At 54.2% G+C, this 19,552-nt stretch overlaps 3 protein-coding genes across 3 annotated transcripts; 2 read left to right on the forward strand and 1 right to left on the reverse strand.

The window, feature by feature from the left end:
* Window positions 1-2,842: 2,842 nt before the first annotated feature.
* Window positions 2,843-12,813, forward strand: PAQR4 (progestin and adipoQ receptor family member 4). The gene is made up of 3 exons (XM_053471829.1): window positions 2,843-3,859; window positions 10,733-10,951; window positions 11,713-12,813. The coding sequence occupies exons 1-3, from the start codon at window positions 3,631-3,633 to the stop codon at window positions 12,144-12,146; spliced, it is 882 nt and encodes a 293-aa protein (XP_053327804.1). The 5' UTR covers window positions 2,843-3,630; the 3' UTR covers window positions 12,147-12,813.
* A 444-nt stretch (window positions 12,814-13,257) lies between these two features.
* On the reverse strand, window positions 13,258-17,046 carry PKMYT1 (protein kinase, membrane associated tyrosine/threonine 1). Its single transcript, XM_053471348.1, has 9 exons — window positions 16,962-17,046; window positions 16,554-16,620; window positions 15,697-16,092; window positions 14,923-15,422; window positions 14,739-14,845; window positions 14,435-14,607; window positions 14,096-14,346; window positions 13,912-14,007; window positions 13,258-13,830 (listed from the first exon to the last, which is right to left on the reverse strand). The coding sequence occupies exons 3-9, from the start codon at window positions 16,051-16,053 to the stop codon at window positions 13,653-13,655; spliced, it is 1,662 nt and encodes a 553-aa protein (XP_053327323.1). The 5' UTR covers window positions 16,054-16,092; window positions 16,554-16,620; window positions 16,962-17,046; the 3' UTR covers window positions 13,258-13,652.
* ELOB (elongin B) lies at window positions 17,003-19,368 on the forward strand. Its single transcript, XM_053471349.1, has 4 exons — window positions 17,003-17,295; window positions 18,416-18,550; window positions 18,621-18,729; window positions 18,848-19,368. The coding sequence occupies exons 1-4, from the start codon at window positions 17,293-17,295 to the stop codon at window positions 18,958-18,960; spliced, it is 360 nt and encodes a 119-aa protein (XP_053327324.1). The 5' UTR covers window positions 17,003-17,292; the 3' UTR covers window positions 18,961-19,368.
* The last annotated feature ends 184 nt before the right edge of the window (window positions 19,369-19,552 follow it).

A 19,552-nucleotide genomic window follows, 5' to 3' on the forward strand; every position in this document is an offset into this window, starting at 1 on the left:
CAGCCCACCCCAAGCATTAGACAGCACCAATGTTGAGGTGATAACAGGAATAGTTCATTGGGACAACGCATACATACGGAATTATAGATTACAGATAAGGAGCATAATCATATCAACCAAACACGATGCCCAGACAGCCCATAGCCTCCGCGTATTTCTATGGCCAACCATATCTACCCGACAAAGAGTCACTATTTCGGGGTGATTCCGAGGGAGCAGCATCAATCCCGGATCAATAGAGAGCTCAGGGTCTGATGATGCTGTGTTCCAAAGTGCGGCGTGATCCGACATCGGGATCCTGAATGACGTCCCCGGGAATATTCTGCGCAGTAGCCAGGCCAGAGTTCCATAGTCGCGCCTGAGTAAACCCCGGTCCTAAAGATTAGTGATAAAACCGGGGTTCCCAAATGAGCTCCCTCATCGTAACCACCTCCAATTGTTAGTAAAGTAGGTTGAAAAAAGACTTTAGTCCATCAAGCTCAACCTTTTACACATACCTAGCTTCTAAAGCTGATCCAAAAGAGGGCAAAAAAAAACCCTACTTGGGGCAATTACCAATTATGCCACAACAGGGGAAAAAATCCTTCTTGATTCCATCAGATTACTCCCTGGATAAACTACCTAATATAACTGTCCTTTTAACAGCTGTAGCCCTTCATGTTATGCTTCACCAGAAAAGCATCCAGACGTTTCTTAAAACTATCCAGTTAGATAATACAACATCCTCAGGCAGAGAATTCCATATTCCTACTGTTCTTACTGTGAAGAACCCTTTCCTCTGCTGAAGAACCCTTTCCTCTGCTGACGCTGAAATCTCCTTTCCTCAAGTCTCAACTGATGACTCTGTGTCTTCGCCTCTTGGTAAATAAATCACTAGAGAGCTCACCACGAACACTGTATAACCTCAAAAGAGCAACGTGGCAGGACAACGGGCGTCCGTACCGACAGTCTCAATCGATGACGGGTGTCGCCGCGGGTCATAGCCGCCATACAGTTCCCTGATTTCCGCGGCTAGGTCCTGGTCAGACGCAGGACACAGGAAATGATGATCTGCTGGGTTTTTAACATCAGGGTGTGATTGTACTCCTAGGGGAGAATGAAGAAACGGGGGAAAAAACTACAAACTGGCTAAGCAGTCTTCTGCCACCCAAGTTCCGTGACAGTCTCCATACACCGTCCATGTATAACGGGGGCTGCAGCTGGTTATGCAAAATCTCTTAATCCATGTGAGTGATGAAGCCCCAACCGGCGACTTTCCAGGGCTCTGAACTACCCTTAACACCTCTCTCTGGGGTATTGCTGACAGAAGTTCGGGGCAGGTTATTTAGAGCAGGCTGACAGCAGCCCCTTTCTCTTGGGGTGAGTGATACCTCGCTCTCTCTCTAAGGGTAGGTAATATCCTTCTCTCTCTCTCTCTCTCTGGGGTATTGCTGACAGAAGTTCGGGGCAGGTTATTTAGAGCAGGCTGACAGCAGCCCCTTTCTCTTGGGGTGAGTGATACCTCGCTCTCTCTCTAAGGGTAGGTAATATCCTTCTCTCTCTCTCTCTCTCTGGGGTATTGCTGACAGAAGTTCGGGGCAGGTTATTTAGAGCAGGCTGACAGCAGCCCCTTTCTCTTGGGGTGAGTGATACCTCGCTCTCTCTCTAAGGGTAGGTAATATCCTTCTCTCTCTCTCTCTCTCTCTCTGGGGTATTGCTGACAGAAGGCCGGGGCAGGTTATTTAGAGCAGGCTGACAGCAGCCCCTTTCTCTTGGAGTGAGTAATACCTCGCTCTCTCTCTCTCTCTAAGGGTGGGTAATAACCTCTCTCTCTCTCTCTCTCTCTCTCTCTCTCTCTCTCTCTCTCTCTCTCTCTCTCTCTCTCCCTCGGGGGTATTGCTGACAGAGGGTTAGAGCTGTTATATTGAGCAGCTCATTACTAACCCCCGATACACCTCGGGCTCTGCGTTCCTCACGCAGAAAGCGCGGGCTGCATATAGAGCTAAGCACCGATCGGTGAATCCGGGGCGACATCCTTATATTCTAGCTTCTTGGGTTTTACCCTTAACAACCGGCTCCTACTTTGATAGGCTGAAGGACACGCTTTAAACCCCTCCCCATGTCCGGACCGCGCGCTGCGGCCACACCCTTTCCTCGGACCATCGTATCGTGCAGCGCTTCTTGGCTCCGCCCCACTCGTAGAAGCGCAGTAAGAGCTCGTGCAGAGGGCGGGGACTGTGGAGCGACTGACTCGCGCTGTGGGCGGGAAGGCTTTATAACGGCTGCCGTGTGCGGGGAGGGGTCGTGTCCCGTAATCCTGTTCACTGTCCCTGTCACGGGAAAGGTCTAGAGCTGGAGCCGCGGAGGGCACCGGGCGGAGGAGGGGCGGGGAGACCGGGGGAAGGGGTTGGAGGCAGTTGACAGGAGGCCGGGAATGTAGGATGGGCAAGTAAACTGCCGGTAGCCGGGATATCCCCTCAGCAAAGGAGAGAGGCCGACCCCGTGTCTCCCACCCAGAGAAACACTTACACAAGAGGCACCGACAGGTAGGGAGCGGCTTCCCACCAACAGGGAGAACCCCCTAAACACGGCAGAGAGAGACCCACACAAACCAGCCTACCGACAGAGACCCCCCCACACACACACACCAGCAAATACCCCCACACACACCAGCCTGCCGGCAGAGACCTCCACACACACACACACACACACACTCGCAACAGCAAATCCCCCCCCCACACACACACACACAGCCTGTGAGCAGAGACCCCCCTCGCCTATACACACACACACACACCGGCCTACCGACAGAGACCCCCCTACACACACACACACACCGGCCTACCGACAGAGAGGTGAACCCTTCCCTGGGCATTTGGGGCAGTCTGGCCCCTGCACCCATTCCCTGGACAGGCTGTTCTAGAGCTTTTGGTGGCTGGGGCACAGTGGGGATGGTGCAGACTTGGCGGCTGAAGAAATGACAACTCTGGGCATTGACAGGAGCCAGAGACACAGGGCTAGTGCCCTGCCAGCCCTTTATCCGTCTTGTTTACATGTAACAGACTTTTTACATGAGCGACAGGGTCCGGGCAAGATGAATGTAATTGCCCCTGCAGCCATAGCATGCAATGGAGGAGAAATGCCCCTGGTGTAGCAGAGGTTCTTACATTGACAAGGTGTGGAGGTGGGGCTCCTTCATCTCCATAAATCCCGCGATGACTTTGGAGTCCTGGCCATAAATCCGGATCGCTGCTAAGGAGATCCACCGGCTCTTAACTGAAAAAGAAGTTGTTTTTTGGGTTTCATTCAAAAAAGGAGTTCTCTGGCCGCTTGTAGAAACCACTGCTGGTTATGTGGTTGGAGCCGATGGTGACCAGAAGAGGACTCCAAGCCTCTCGCTTTCACCAAAGAAGGGGGCAAAGCATGAGGAATGGCTTCATGTAGTGGAAGCTGCTCTGTTGGGAGACTGTGACTTCTTCGTTTGGACTTTTCTTCTTGTTAAACAAAATCCGGTGTGCTCCGTCCGCCATGAAAGAAAAGGTCCCTAAAACCCGCTTTCAGAGTCTATTCTGCCACCGGCGTTACCCTCTCACCGGCCAATAAGCCGGAGCTGCTACGACTTCATTTGGTTAGAAAGACTTAGAAATACAAATGTCTGAACTGTCTCTGTTTTTTGGGACGAGGAGAAGTCTGTTACGAGTGATCGCAGGACATATGGCGTTCCTTAATGGCCCACGGCTACTAGACTGGGCCAGCTCCCCGCCGCATCTGCAGTTCAATAAATTTGTGTTAACGGGATATCGACCGGTGGCCAGTGGAGCGGAGTGTATGAGGAGCCTTTTCTACCTGCACAATGAGCTGGGCAACATCTACACCCACGGTGAGGCTGGGGGGGGGGGCGATGGGGGCACATAGTGCAGTAAAGGGGATGTAAGGTCACAGTGAGGGGACGTGTCTCTGAATACGTGCCGGTGACATCTGCACTCAGCATTAGCGCGTCCTGTGTGTTGTTGCGATGAAGGGATGTGTGTAACGCGCGGTGGCAATAGGGTATTAGGTGAGCGCCACCCCTTTGGGTGCTCTCTTGCTGCCGGCGGTTATATGGGTGGAATCGGTTCGCTGGCTGATGTGCCTTACGATGTCGGCGTGTTTAGCCAAGCAGCCTCCCGTCATTCAGTTCACTAGCTGGGCCGTGGAGCTGTCTGTCTGCACTCATCACAGGCTCCTTCTGCTTTTTGATAAATGCTCACTTTTTTTTTGCCCCGGGGAGCGTTTTGCTGGCTGCAGCTTTTGGCGTGTGAGGGGTAGTGAGAAGCTTTGCCTGTGCATGTGTTAAGCCGTGTAATACGATGCTGCCTCTCGGAGGTTAACAAGCCGAGAAACCGAAGGGAATTCATATAGAGCGATTCCGGAGGATCCAGGAACGTAAACGTGCCTTATAGCCAGGGGCACCGGCAGAGCAGCCGCCAGGGGCACCGGCAGAGCAGCCGCCAGCGGCATACGGACAGTAAGGACAGCAGGGCGAGTGAATGCGCCTTCTCGGCTGCGCGTTTACACAGCCACATTGCATGCTTTCTTTGTAACATTGCGTTGGGCTGATTGCGCCTTGTTATCCTCTGCCGCCTCGTATGAATGTGAATCCTTTTTAACGCTTATTCACTCAAGGGAGAGCTGTGGCGTCGTCCCCCTCACTCCACGATTCATTGTCTGGTTTCTCCAGCAAGAAAATCGTAAGCTCCTGTGAGCAGGGCCCTCCTCCCCTGTTATATGCCAATTGTCTACCCTTTATACCACGCTGCGGAATCTGATGGTGCTTTATAAACCAACAAACACGGGCTGAGCTGGCCTCATCATGTATAATTTAATGGGTGATTTAACTATACATTATACAGAGCCAGCTAATCTCTTCCTGCAGCAGAAGCTCACTGGGGTTGGCCCTTCATAATGTCTTGTGAAGACAAAGCGTAGAAACAGAACTCGGTTTAGTGAATAAACCCCATAGACGTGTTAAACCCGGGAAAGGCTTCGGGTTCTGCGGTGTAAATGAGGTTATGCTGTACCGGGTGTTGTATTTAGTAAAGTGCATGTACTATGCTCATTCCTCCGGACCAAGGGCTGCAGGGAGTGTCCGCTCAAGGACTACGTCCGTCTGCCGCTTTGGGCAGTCTTGTTGGGTTTATTCCTCCGACTGTCTAAGCATTAACTGCTATCAAAGGGTTACAGAAGGAGTCTTAAGTACTTAAGAGCTTTAAGGTGAGCACGAGGAGTGTCCCCATAAGGAGCTCTAAATCCTAATCTCTTTAGTCATGACCTGGATTCCAGCCGCCTCGTACCCTTCGGCCCTCATATGGCCGGGGGTTCTGCTCTGGGAGACTTTAGATTTGTGGGCAGCCCCATCTACCTTCTAGGAGCCGGGCAGTATTTGGGGTGAAGGCCTGTAACGAGGGTCTGCTGTGACCTCTGCTCCTTCTGGGGTCGTGTAACAGGAGCTTCCTATTGGAGCCGCTGTGGGCCTCAGGGTACTTGGCCTGTCCACCTCAAATACCCCCTTGAGATCTGACCCTCCTCACTGTCAGCGGGCTGCTGGTTAGTCTCCCTGGGCGTCTGTGATGTACGGACGGGAAATGCGTGTATTTGGGGATGAGGTGGCTGCCCCGGTGCTGGAGGCGCAAAATAACCGCTTGGTGGCCGATTGCATGCCATGCGCTCCCATTAGCCGAGGCCTCGTTAACCCCAGAAAGGGTTCTCAATGCAAATCCCACGCAGCTTTTATACAAACTGCTCCCACCGACTCCCGAAAGCCACGTTCCTCTGCTCGGTTCAGGGGCGGGTTAGTGGCTCGGACAGAGGCCTTCGGAAGTGTTTAGATACCCTTAAGACCGCCATACTGCCTGCCAAACGTGTACAGCGATGGAATTAAGATGTATTGCGAGGAGGCAGCTCCACGTAAACTGGTCTAGCTGGAGATGGCTGCGAACGTCTTTCCTCCGCCAAGGATAAGCGTCCGGGTTCCTGAGAAAGCTGATTTAGGAATTAGGAGGACATTGCAAACTCAGCTAGTCTTACCTGCAAAATCTGCGTGAGAGCAGGCGGCCCCGTACACCCTGACTGTGCATTTATATAAATATATAATTAATACATACACGGGTGAGTGCGCACGTCATACGGGCTCGTGATGCCGCCACGCTCTCGATTGCAGGCACTGAGCTGTGGTTTGGTCACGACTGTCATCATTTGTGTAAATAAACTCCAGACCTGAACCCGACACGAACATCCTTAGGAATAATTTAGAAGCAGCGTTATCTCCGTGTGCTGCAGCCGTAGGAACGCGTGTCGCCCGATAACAGAGTGGGAGGACTTTCTCCTGTCAGGGTTAGTCCTGACCACGTGTTGGGGAGTCCGCGGTTCTCTAGAGTGGAGATTTTTTTCGCTTGCTTCGGTGGGATGCTTTTGACCAGAAACTGTGTTCTTCGTATGAGGTGCAGAGATTCCTCGGTGTGACGTATAAGTTCTCTTGTAGACATGGGTGAAACGCGCGGAGATTCCTCGGTGTGTGACGTATAAGTTCTCTTGTAGACGTGGGTGAAACGCGCGGAGATTCCTCGGTGTGTGACGTATAAGTTCTCTTGTAGACGTGGGTGAAACGCGCAGAGATTCCTCGGTGTGACGTATAAGTTCTCTTGTAGACGTGGGTGAAACGCGCAGCGATTCCTCGGTGTGTGACGTATAAGTTCTCTTGTAGATGTGGGTGAAACGCGCGGAGATTCCTCGGTGTGACGTATAAGTTCTCTTGTAGACGTGGGTGAAACGCGCAGCGATTCCTCGATGTGTGACGTATAAGTTCTCCTGTAGACGTGGGTGAAACGCGCGGAGATTCCTCGGTGTGTGACGTATAAGTTCTCTTGTAGACGTGGGTGAAACGCGCGGAGATTCCTCGGTGTGACGTATAAGTTCTCTTGTAGACGTGGGTGAAACGCGCGGAGATTCCTCGGTGTGACGTATAAGTTCTCTTGTAGACGTGGGTGAAACGCGCAGCGATTCCTCGGTGTGACGTATAAGTTCTCTTGTAGACGACGTGGGTGAAACGCGCGGAGATTCCTCGGTGTGACGTATAAGTTCTCTTGTAGACGTGGGTGAAACGCGCAGAGATTCCTCGGTGTGTGACGTATAAGTTCTCTTGTAGACGTGGGTGAAACGCGCAGAGAATCCTCGGTGTGACGTATAAGTTCTCTTGTAGACGTGGGTGAAACGCGCAGCGATTCCTCGGTGTGTGACGTATAAGTTCTCTTGTAGACGTGGGTGAAACGCGCAGAGATTCCTCGGTGTGTGACGTATAAGTTCTCTTGTAGACGTGGGTGAAACGCGCAGAGATTCCTCGGTGTGACGTATAAGTTCTCTTGTAGACGTGGGTGAAACGCGCAGAGATTCCTCGGTGTGACGTATAAGTTCTCTTGTAGACGTGGGTGAAACGCGCAGCGATTCCTCGGTGTGACGTATAAGTTCTCTTGTAGACGTGGGTGAAACGCGCAGCGATTCCTCGGTGTGTGACGTATAAGTTCTCTTGTAGATGTGGGTGAAACGCGCAGCGATTCCTCGGTGTGACGTATAAGTTCTCTTGTAGACGTGGGTGAAACGCGCAGCGATTCCTCAGTGTGACGTATAAGTTCTCTTGTAGACGTGGGTGAAACGCGCAGCGATTCCTCGGTGTGTGACGTATAAGTTCTCTTGTAGACGTGGGTGAAACGCGCAGAGATTCCTCGGTGTGACGTATAAGTTCTCTTGTAGACGTGGGTGAAACGCGCAGCGATTCCTCGGTGTGTGACGTATAAGTTCTCTTGTAGATGTGGGTGAAACGCGCAGAGATTCCTCGGTGTGTGACGTATAAGTTCTCTTGTAGACGTGGGTGAAACGCGCAGCGATTCCTCGGTGTGTGACGTATAAGTTCTCTTGTAGACGTGGGTGAAACGCGCAGAGATTCCTCGGTGTGTGACGTATAAGTTCTCTTGTAGACGTGGGTGAAACGCGCAGAGATTCCTCGGTGTGACGTATAAGTTCTCTTGTAGACGTGGGTGAAACGCGCAGAGATTCCTCGGTGTGACGTATAAGTTCTCTTGTAGACGTGGGTGAAACGCGCAGCGATTCCTCGGTGTGACGTATAAGTTCTCTTGTAGACGTGGGTGAAACGCGCAGCGATTCCTCGGTGTGACGTATAAGTTCTCTTGTAGACGTGGGTGAAACGCGCAGCGATTCCTCAGTGTGACGTATAAGTTCTCTTGTAGACGTGGGTGAAACGCGCAGCGATTCCTCGGTGTGTGACGTATAAGTTCTCTTGTAGACGTGGGTGAAACGCGCAGAGATTCCTCGGTGTGACGTATAAGTTCTCTTGTAGATGTGGGTGAAACGCGCAGAGAATCCTCGGTGTGACGTATAAGTTCTCTTGTAGACGTGGGTGAAACGCGCGGAGATTCCTCGGTGTGTGACGTATAAGTTCTCTTGTAGACGTGGGTGAAACGCGCAGCGATTCCTCGGTGTGACGTATAAGTTCTCTTGTAGACGTGGGTGAAACGCGCAGCGATTCCTCGGTGTGTGACGTATAAGTTCTCTTGTAGATGTGGGTGAAACGCGCAGCGATTCCTCGGTGTGATGTATAAGTTCTCCTGTAGACGTGGGTGAAACGCGCAGCGATTCCTCGGTGTGTGACGTATAAGTTCTCTTGTAGACGTGGGTGAAACGCGCAGCGATTCCTCGGTGTGTGACGTATAAGTTCTCTTGTAGACGTGGGTGAAACGCGCAGAGATTCCTCGGTGTGTGACGTATAAGTTCTCTTGTAGACGTGGGTGAAACGCGCAGCGATTCCTCGGTGTGACGTATAAGTTCTCTTGTAGACATGGGTGAAACGCGCAGAGATTCCTCAGTGTGACGTATAAGTTCTCTTGTAGACGTGGGTGAAACGCGCAGAGATTCCTCGGTGTGACGTATAAGTTCTCTTGTAGACGTGGGTGAAACGCGCAGAGATTCCTCAGTGTGACGTATAAGTTCTCTTGTAGACGTGGGTGAAACGCGCAGAGATTCCTCAGTGTGACGTATAAGTTCTCTTGTAGACGTGGGTGAAACGCGCGGAGATTCCTCGGTGTGTGACGTATAAGTTCTCTTGTAGACGTGGGTGAAACGCGCAGCGATTCCTCGGTGTGTGACGTATAAGTTCTCTTGTAGACGTGGGTGAAACGCGCAGAGATTCCTCGGTGTGTGACGTATAAGTTCTCCTGTAGACGTGGGTGAAACGCGCAGCGATTCCTCGGTGTGTGACGTATAAGTTCTCCTGTAGACGTGGGTGAAACGCGCAGAGATTCCTCGGTGTGTGACGTATAAGTTCTCCTGTAGACGTGGGTGAAACGCGCAGCGATTCCTCGGTGTGTGACGTATAAGTTCTCTTGTAGACGTGGGTGAAACGCGCAGCGATTCCTCGGTGTGTGACGTATAAGTTCTCTTGTAGACGTGGGTGAAACGCGCAGCGATTCCTCGGTGTGTGACGTATAAGTTCTCTTGTAGACGTGGGTGAAACGCGCAGAGAATCCTCGGTGTGTGACGTATAAGTTCTCTTGTAGACGTGGGTGAAACGCGCAGCGATTCCTCGGTGTGTGACGTATAAGTTCTCCTGTAGACGTGGGTGAAACGCGCGGAGATTCCTCGGTGTGTGACGTATAAGTTCTCTTGTAGACGTGGGTGAAACGCGCAGCGATTCCTCGGTGTGTGACGTATAAGTTCTCTTGTAGATGTGGGTGAAACGCGCAGAGATTCCTCGGTGTGTGACGTATAAGTTCTCTTGTAGACGTGGGTGAAACGCGCAGCGATTCCTCGGTGTGACGTATAAGTTCTCTTGTAGACGTGGGTGAAACGCGCAGAGATTCCTCAGTGTGACGTATAAGTTCTCTTGTAGACGTGGGTGAAACGCGCAGCGATTCCTCGGTGTGTGACGTATAAGTTCTCTTGTAGACGTTGGTGAAACGCGCAGCGATTCCTCGGTGTGTGACGTATAAGTTCTCTTGTAGACGTGGGTGAAACGCGCAGAGATTCCTCGGTGTGTGACGTATAAGTTCTCCTGTAGACGTGGGTGAAACGCGCAGAGATTCCTCGGTGTGTGACGTATAAGTTCTCTTGTAGACGTGGGTGAAACGCGCAGAGATTCCTCGGTGTGACGTATAAGTTCTCTTGTAGACGTTGGTGAAACGCGCAGCGATTCCTCGGTGTGACGTATAAGTTCTCTTGTAGACGTGGGTGAAACGCGCAGAGATTCCTCGGTGTGTGACGTATAAGTTCTCTTGTAGACGTGGGTGAAACGCGCGGAGATTCCTCGGTGTGTGACGTATAAGTTCTCTTGTAGACGTGGGTGAAACGCGCAGAGATTCCTCGGTGTGACGTATAAGTTCTCTTGTAGACGTGGGTGAAACGCGCAGCGATTCCTCGGTGTGTGACGTATAAGTTCTCTTGTAGACGTGGGTGAAACGCGCAGCGATTCCTCGGTGTGTGACGTATAAGTTCTCCTGTAGACGTGGGTGAAACGCGCAGAGATTCCTCGGTGTGACGTATAAGTTCTCTTGTAGATGTGGGTGAAACGCGCAGCGATTCCTCGGTGTGACGTATAAGTTCTCTTGTAGACGTGGGTGAAACGCGCAGCGATTCCTCGGTGTGTGACGTATAAGTTCTCTTGTAGACGTGGGTGAAACGCGCGGTGACCGCTGTGCTTCTCTTGCAGGGATCCCGCTCTTGTGCTTCCTCTTCCTGCTCCCTCTTCAGATTCCATGGCGTCAGCTGTCGGTACCGTGGCTCGGCGTGGTGCATTACTTGGCGTGTGTGAGCCCGCAGCTGGGCAGCGTCCTCTATCATCTCTTCATGAACCATCATGGCGGAGCAGCGGTTTACCGGAAGCTTCTCACTCTCGACATGTGCGGAATCTGTCTGGTGAACACGTTAGGTGAGTCCGTGCCGCTGGGGTATCTGGGGTATGTGATGTAAACGCTGGGGCGGCTGAGCATGTCGGTGGATGGTCAGGAACGGGCGATCCCAGTCAGTTCTGGAATAAATTGCGTCGATTAGAACGTGCTGAGCCACGTGAGCGCTCTCTGGGAAGCTGCGCGTTGTAGATCCGGGGAGGAAGCTGCAGCGAGGCGCTGGCGAGCGATTCCCTGACGCCGTCCCGTGGATAGCGGGTACTGCACTTTCCGGGCCGAGCTGAGCGTATTTATAAAAGCGTGGTGGGGTTTTACTTTTTAGGGGGAGTTTTTTCTGACAGCCGGCGGGGGATCAGATTTTTTTTATTATACAGTCAGAGAAGCTGCTGCTTCAGAGACGTTGTAAGCGTTTAGATGTAAACACGAGGCCGCTGTCTTTAACGGGAGTCTTGTGTGCGTTAGACTCCGGCCGAGCTAATGGGCAGTCCCGCTGGCCCACAAAAATGTCCAGCGATAGCCTATAGGAAGCGCTCAGGGGGCATCTAAGACCCGTTTGCCAGCAACTGAGCCACGCGGCCCTCTAAGAGCCGGAGCCAAAAATGGTTGCAAAGAAACAGCCAAGCCAGACACGGCAGGAGCCTAAAGCAGACCCAGTGGCGTTCGGTCGCGTAACGCACCGCTTGGCAGAACTCGCGGGCCTCGCTCTTCCTCCCGACTCCGCGTCGTGATTTGCCTTTTCCTGTCTTGCAAACTCCCTTTTTAATCATGAGCTTCTACCCCACAGGTGCCCTTCCGATTATCTACTGCACGCTCCTGTGCTACCCGGCCACGCGCAGCCTGGCGCTCCTGGCATATTCTGCCCTCTCCAGTTACGTGATTTTCTGCGCCGTCAGCGCTCACAGCAACGTCAGCCGGCTGTGCTCCTTCACGTGGCAGGCTGCCTTCCGCTTCCTTTTCTTCTACCTACGATGGGCAGGACTGGGATCCGGTCACCCGTCGTCCCTGCGCTGCTACCTCCTGATGGACTGCCTGGCTCTGCTCGGTGGGATCATCAACATTTCCCGGCTCCCCGAGAGGCTGAGGCCGGGCAAGTTTGACTACTGGTGCAACAGCCACCAAATAATGCATGTGCTAGTGGTGATCAGCATCCTGTACCTGCACTGGGGGGTGACCTCTGACCTCGCGTGGATCGGAAGCTACTCCTGCCCCCTGGAGTGAGGTGGAGAGCCATTTTCTCCTGGATCAGGTTTAGGATAGATGAGCCGTAGAGCACTTTGTAGATGCCTCCTGCCTCCGTGTCTAGCGGCTGGGAAGCCGCATCACGAGGATCCGCGAGGACAGATTCTGCCGCCAAAGTGGGGGGTGTCAGGATCCTCTGCGGGTTATTAACATATCAGTATTTACAGCCTCAGCCATCACACTCCATGTACAGACGGGCGCCACTGAGTCATATTGAAACACCGGTATCACCCAGCAGCCCCTTCTCCCCAGCTGCGTTTATTTTACACTGTAAGATGGTTGGGGGAGGGGTGAGCAGAGCTGGCCCTTTGGGGATAGAAAGGGTGTTAATGGGGTAAGGGAGACCGGGTGCGAGGCATGGCCTGTGGGGCACAGATTAGTGAATGTCTTTGTAAGAAAAACTTGAATGTATTATTTAAAGGGGCCACTGGGCCCCATACTTATGTTTAAAGAAAGGTCAGAGCCCCCGCCCCAGCATGTGCTCAGAATGCCCGTTCTCGTGTGTAAGGAACGCGAACGCTTCCCGCCGGAGGAGGCGTCCGGTCCATAAAGACGATGCGTCGGAGCCCAGCCAGCCAATCACACAGGGCTCTGCACGAGGCCAGTATTAATGCAATAATAAAGCCAGACGCGTTCCGCTACTGCATGTGTCAGCGCATTATTACTGCACCGGCGGGTACAGCTAATCCAATCGTAACAGGAGGGGCCGCGCCATTGGTTGCAACAAGCCGGCTTGCGAAGGGCGGTGGATCTTACCCATTCACTCCAACTTGCCCTATAGGTGGCTGTTGCTAATATGCAACGTGGTTGCTGTCCACGAGGGCCGGGGTTATGCAGAGTGGAGGGCCACGTCTCTCCTACCTGACTGTTCAGCGGCTGTAAATGCTATCTCCCGCCAGAGAAAACCCAAGAGGAGTCCGTGGCTGGCCTGTCCGGCCTTGCCTGCGCATGCACCCCAACAACAGGGGGCCTGCGCATGCATCCCAACAACAGGGGGCCAGAGCGCCGCCACAACCCCCCCCCCCCGGCAGACAGGACCCAGGTCGCATTCGGTAAGATGCAAAAAAAAAAAAAAAAGACACGAGGCGCGCAGTCTGCCCACCTTACATTTAAAAAATAAAACACATATTTTACAATTAATGAATCAAAGGTTTCCTGCATTAATCAGGCGGCTTTACATAAAAGGCGCAGTCATTGCAAGCTGGGGCTGGACCTGTGAATCCTCCGCCCCAACGGACATTAACCAGCTGTACGGGAGGAGGGTAGCCGAGGGCCACTAGGCATCCGCGAGGAAAACAGACGAAAGAGTATAGAGAGGCCTGCCGGGCCGGCGCACGCCCAGCGCCAAGACTACACCGCGGGCCCTACGTTCACAGCACACAGAGGCCATGAGAAGCAGCTCGTCGTCCTCCACCGAGGAAAGGTCCAATAATGTACAGGGGAGAGAAGGGGCACAGAGTCCGGCCACCTGAGGCACCGCAGCTCTCACTGCTCAGTGGCATCATCAAACATCGTAATGAGGTTGCGTGGCAAAAAAGAGGAGCGCGGGGCATCTTCCACAAAACCAGACGAGTCAGGGCTGGGGTCAGGGCTGAGAGTTTTCACGCTGGCAGGAGAGTCCTGGCTAATTCTGCTCACATTTGGGGTCAGGGTGAGGGCCGACCTGTCAGACCAAAAAATACAAATAAGACCCAGGAGACTTGCAGGCAGGCGGCAGGCGCAGGCAGGCAGCGGGCGCACTCACCTCCTCCTCACTCCATAATCCGGGGACAAGTTACGAGGGGTCGAGGTGCTGCCCAGCGACGGCCGTGACAGGCGGTGGTCGGGGGAATGGCGGCTGCTGTAGGAAGTAAGTAAAGATGAGGAACAGCCTCTTCTGTGACATTATGAACATACAGACAGGGCCACTCCGCGAGTCACACTCATACCTCCCCAGGAGCTCGTGGCCGTGGTACGTCAGGTTCCGGGCCGGTGCCAGGGGACTGGGGGGCACCTCAAACACATCATCCCCAAGGCTGTCCTCATCCCAGTCGCTGGAGATGCTGCTGTCACCCAGCCGGTTGGCTGTAGGAGAGGACGGCGGGGAGCGCGCAGGTATTCTTAGTCCCGCAGAGCGCAGAAGCCACAAAACAGGACGTGTGAGACTTTGAAACACAACAGCAAGCAGCAAGACCAAAACCTGCGGGAGAGAAGACACGAGAGATGCCAGTTACAATGCGGGCCCCTGCAACATGGACGCACTGGATCCAGTGCCACAGCATCCTCACCTGGTACACAACCAGAATCTTCCCCCAAGTCCACTGAGTAGCTAATGCCGCCTTCCTCCAGCGCTCGGCCTGCAGGACAGCAGGAAGCGAAAGCAGCCAATCCACGGTTACCCGGCGACGATGGTCGGGATCCAGCATTGCAGAGAGAACTTTCAGGAACTCCGGGGACAGATCTGAAGGTAGGACAATACGGGACGAGTTATAACGCACTACAAAGGGATTTAAGTATCCATGGTACAGGGGCAACGTGCCGACAGAGCGCGAAATGCCACACAGCAGGCGGCGGATGTGCTGAGGTACTCACCGGAGGTGAACTCCATCGGGAGGCGCCCTTGCCGCAGTTGCTGCCAGCCGTCTCCACCCTTTGGCAGCTCCATGTTGCAAGAAACCTCTAGAAGAGTCATACCAAGGCTGAGAGATTAAGTCAGACATCAGTCAGGAACTCACAACAAAAGCCCTAAGAGCCCAGCACCGAAAGCTCTTCTCACCTGAACACGTCGGCCGCTTTCCCAAACACACCGTCGAGCAGCTCAGGCGCCATGTACCGGGGGTCACCCTCTTGGGCTTCCCCAATTCCTCCATCCGAGCCGTCTAGTTCTACCATCAGCCCAAAATCTCCCAGCTTGCAGACTCCGGAGTGGGAGATGAAGACGTTCGCCGGCTTGATATCAAGGTGCAGCAGATTGCGGTCGTGGAGATGCTTGAGTCCCCGCAGCAGGTCACACATGATGTTCCAGGCTTGCCGCGGCGGTAAGGGCCCTCCGGCCTCTTCGGACAGTTGCTGCAAGCTGCAGGCGCACAGCTCCGTTTGCAGGTAGAGGAGGCGCTTTTCCTCCCAGGCTCGTACAAAACGCACGCAGTTTGGATGCTGCCCGACGCGTTCGTGCTTCCTCACTTCCTGCAGCTTTCGCTGGCGGTCGGACTCGCCTCGGAACGGGGAAACAGAGCGCTTCACGGCATACAGCGCGCCGTCCTCGCGGCTTCTCACCTGGAGGGATCGGGACGGAGAACAAGAGTCACATAGTGAGGGTTAAATATAAAGCTGGGCAATCACCATGGCAACAGAGTGCTCCATCTTTACCCCTCTGCACCACTCTGCACACAGAGCCCATATTCATGGAGTGCGCAAGAGGTCAGGATCTGGCTGGAGTACAATACATAAACCTCCCGGGATTTGCCCCCTTACAGGGCAGAATGTTATTTGTTAAGCTTCCCCAAGACCCCCTTCGAGAACACGAGGATTCCAGCGGCTCGGGCCTCACCTTATAAACCTCCCCAAAAGACCCTCGGCCAAGTTTGCAGATGCTCTGGAAGCACTGCTTGAAGAAGGTGTCCCCTTTGCTCTGGTCGTAGAGTTTGCTGGCCAGCGAAACAGTTTGGGGGCCGCGGAAAGAGACGCTCTGCGGGCGAGGCTGGCTCCACGAACGCTGCCTGTCGGGAAAGATCCTACTGACGGGAAGGACGCTCTTTACAGGCGGCCGCGGGGGAAGGGTGTAGCAGAGCGAGCGGCCCCTCTTCTTCAGCGAGAAGCTTTGCTCGGCCTGTTGGAAGTGCGCAGGCACAGGTATCGGGGTGCGCGTCAGAGCGGGCTCCCCCATCTCGTCTTTTGGAACAGGCATAGCCAACGTTTGGAGTAAACAGCCTCAATGACATGTAACCTGCGGGAAGGAAGGGCAATAAAGTTATACCCCTACAGCTCATGCCCTTCACCTGCCGATCCCCCCCCCCCAAATCAGGTGCAGATTGCTTTATGGCAGCGCCGACAATCCTCCGTCCACAGCCCCACCAACCGGCGGACGCCATAGCTGCCAAGATTCCTGAGGAACTCATTTGGTGATTGAAGGTCCTTTTTAACTGACAGATGCGACATTTACAACGAGAACTTAGGGGGTCGCATCCCCAGAAAAGCCCCAAGACAGCGGTTTACGAGACTCCACAGGCTGAGCCGGTATTGACCACACATGCAACGCGGCGCTAGCTATCCCAAACTGGCCAATGAGGCCGAGGAACTCTATGGGCGAGGGAGCAAGAACAGCGCAGCACGGGTCCCACTGAATGTGGCATTTGCGAGGCTCTGACCCCAGGGGCAGACAGAGGCTTTTCACAGCAACATCCTTACCTCTCGATCCAGTCAGACGGTCTGCAGAACCCGTGGGCCTCTTCCCGGTACCAGCGTTCGGGTCAAACTGAAACAAACATACATGACAATCAGCAACGCAAGAGATCCTGCCCCCTGAGCCTACCATATTACCCCCCTCCTCTACCCCACCGTAACACGTTACCCCCCTCCTCTACCCCACCGTAACACGTTACCCCCCTCCTCTACCCCACCGTAACACGTTACCCCCCTCCTCTACCCCACCGTAACACGTTACCCCCCTCCTCTACCCCACCGTAACACGTTACCCCCTGGCCCCTTTCCTCAATTGACATTCGATACAGAGACTAGCGACACTAATGCCAACCGGTCATTCAATCAAATGGGGTAACTGGGGCTGTGGCCGGGCGGGGAGGTGGGGGCAACTACCCGAGCGAGGTCCACGCGATCAAAGGATCCGTTGGCTCCGTCTGTCACTGATTCAGAATTCGCGCCAAATGCAAGCAGTCGCGAGTCGTTTACGTCATGTTTGACCGCCCCCCCAAGACTCCGCCTACAGCCTCACCTGTCCAAGCTTGGTTGGCAGATTGGCGTTTTGCCATACGCAAGATGGCGCCCTCTCCTTCAATTAGCGGCTGCGCGGACGCGGTGTTCGCCGGGAGGGAGGTCACTGTGTAGGCAGCCGGAGTCGCGGCCAGCTCCTCTTTGTCTTGTTGCTGCTCAGTCCGGGTCAGACGGACCGAGGGCGGATATTATCGGGATGGTGAGTGAGTTCTGGGACCAGAGGGCGGTCGTGCCGGGTTTGCGGCTTAGAGTGTGAGCTTTTAACAGGGGGTTTGAGATCACTCACGCGTTCCTAGGCCGCCTGTGCTTGACCTTCCCAAGATGGCGGCACCTCCCTGATAAACTATGTCTTGTACCCGCAGTAAGCTGCCGCTGGCCACCCAGACCCAGGGTAGTGGGGTATAGACATCACCCCCACCCGGAAGCGCCCAAACATGCGCTTCGACTGTTGAGTGGGTTTGACCTTCTCAAAATGGCGGCTACTTGTATTCCAAGCCAGGCGCCCAGGGAGTGCCGCTGTCAGGGCCCCGTGGGAGCGGTGTGGGTGGTTTACTGTTCGAGAGAATCCGTTTCCATGGCGCTGTATTTCGTAGCCTAGTTTGCCTTCTTCAAGATGGCGGTGTTATTGCCCACAGCTTGCCCCTCCCAATATGGCTGTTTTGACTCCATCCCTTGGACCTACACAGGCACGTTGGGTTGGGGGCAAATCCTCTTCCTCTGGAGGTGGTTTGGTGAACATGTCCCCCTCTGCGGGTCAGATGAAGGGGCTGGCAGGATGTAGAATTCTTACGCTGTGTGAGGGGTATGGATTTTGCATCTCGCTGGTGGCGTTTGTCACACTGACCTGCAGAGCTTGTAATCCATACGTGTCCATATCACTATGGTGATAATACAGGGCATTACTGCCTGCCCCAGTATTATTAAGGTAATTGCCTCCTGCCCCTGCGCAGTGCGATGCATGAGTATTACCCCCATGTGTGCGGTGTTGTGGCTGCTGTCGCTGGTCCCTCTACCTGGGGTGGGTTTAGTTGCTTCGGCAGCTTCAGGGGTCTGGCTTCGTGTAGAGAAGGACATGCGCTGCTCATGCTAGATGGAGCTGAGGGAGCCCTCCATACCCCTTCCTGTGGGTGCTGCATACATGGAGCCCTCCGTGCCCCGCCCCCTCGGGTGCCCCATACATTAAGCTGAGGGAACCCCTTTATTCCTGCCCCATGGGTCAGGGGTGATGGTCAGCTCTTTGGCCAGCAGCTGCCCCTGTGCCTCCACTCTTTACCCCCTGTGTCCTCTGAAGTCGGCTTTTTCCCTCGCTGTCTCCCCAGGATGTCTTCTTAATGATCCGCCGCCACAAAACCACGATCTTCACCGATGCCAAGGAGAGCACCACGGTGTACGAGCTGAAACGGATCGTCGAGGGCATCCTGAAGAGACCCCCAGAGGACCAGCGACTGTACAAGGTGAGCTCCCCCTCCACTGCCTTCTTACCCAGCATGCACCACTTCCCGCTCACCCGCGCCTCTCTTTCAGGACGACCAGCTCTTGGATGACAGCAAGACTCTCGGGGACTGCGGCTTTACGAGTCAGACTGCGCGCCCACAGGCCCCGGCCACGGTGGGACTGGCCTTCCGCAGCGCAGGTGAGTGACCCCCCCCTCCTGCGTTTATTGCCCCTGTGCAGCCAGCGGGGTCTCCCCCGGGACATTAACCCTGTGCGGTTTGCTTCTCGGCTCAGTAACACCCGGACTGTTTTTGTAGGCGAATCCTTCGAGCCCCTCCGGGTGGATTCCTTCTCCAGCCCCCCGGAGCTCCCCGACGTTATGAAGCCGCAGGAGACGAGTGGCAGCGGGAACGAGCAAGCTGTGCAGTGAGACCTGGGAGACCACCCGCCATGTTACCCCCATCCGCCATGTTTCCCCCATGTAACCCCGTCCCTGCCGGGGCCTGACGCAGCTCAGCACTTTGCAATGTTTGTGGTGCCTCCAGCAAGCAACGGGGTTAACGGGGTCCATAACTCGCACCCCATTTAACTATGTAGACCTCAATGTATGTGGTCCCCCCCCCGGCACGTGCCCCCCCCCTCATACCCGAAGAAGGGACAACATGAAGACGAGTGCAGATTTCTCGCGGCCCTGCGGGGAACGATGCCCTCTCACCCCTCGGCTCCTTCTTGCTTTTCCAGATTAATTGCCCCCTTTTTGTTTTTGTTGAGGGAAGAGTGTTTTTTGAGCGCTTTCTGTTCTGTTCGTTTTTAAACACAATAAATCTTGTTTTGCGTCTCTGGTGCTTCCTGCCCGTTTCTGTTGTAGAGTGTAAGCTCATGGGGTTAGTGTTCGCTATGTGGGGGTTTTGTATTTCCATAACAAATTGTTTGCTCTCCTATCCACCCCCTCGTCTCTCTGTCCTGCCCTGTAAAAGCCCTCCCGGTGTCTTCATTTTAGTCTAACTTTCTCCTGTTCTGCC

Source organism: Spea bombifrons, chromosome 7, assembly GCF_027358695.1.
Source record: "Spea bombifrons isolate aSpeBom1 chromosome 7, aSpeBom1.2.pri, whole genome shotgun sequence".
In the NCBI taxonomy this organism is placed as follows: Eukaryota; Metazoa; Chordata; class Amphibia; order Anura; family Pelobatidae; genus Spea; species Spea bombifrons.

Bases quoted from the DNA above. Each gene is read 5' to 3' on its own strand.
- PAQR4 (XM_053471829.1), top strand. From the start codon at position 3,631: ATGTCTGAACTGTCTCTGTTTTTTGGGACGAGGAGAAGTCTGTTACGA. The intron at 3,860-10,732 runs GTGAGGCTGGGG...CTTCTCTTGCAG, and splicing joins GGGCAACATCTACACCCACG to GGATCCCGCTCTTGTGCTTC. The intron at 10,952-11,712 runs GTGAGTCCGTGC...TCTACCCCACAG, and splicing joins CTGTCTGGTGAACACGTTAG to GTGCCCTTCCGATTATCTAC.
- PKMYT1 (XM_053471348.1), bottom strand. From the start codon at position 16,053: ATGCCTGTTCCAAAAGACGAGATGGGGGAGCCCGCTCTGACGCGCACC. The intron at 15,423-15,696 runs GTGAGGCCCGAG...CGATCCCTCCAG, and splicing joins CTTTTGGGGAGGTTTATAAG to GTGAGAAGCCGCGAGGACGG. The intron at 14,347-14,434 runs GTGAGGATGCTG...TCTCTCCCGCAG, and splicing joins AGATTCTGGTTGTGTACCAG to GTTTTGGTCTTGCTGCTTGC.
- ELOB (XM_053471349.1), top strand. The intron at 18,551-18,620 runs GTGAGCTCCCCC...CCTCTCTTTCAG, and splicing joins AGGACCAGCGACTGTACAAG to GACGACCAGCTCTTGGATGA. The intron at 18,730-18,847 runs GTGAGTGACCCC...CTGTTTTTGTAG, and splicing joins ACTGGCCTTCCGCAGCGCAG to GCGAATCCTTCGAGCCCCTC.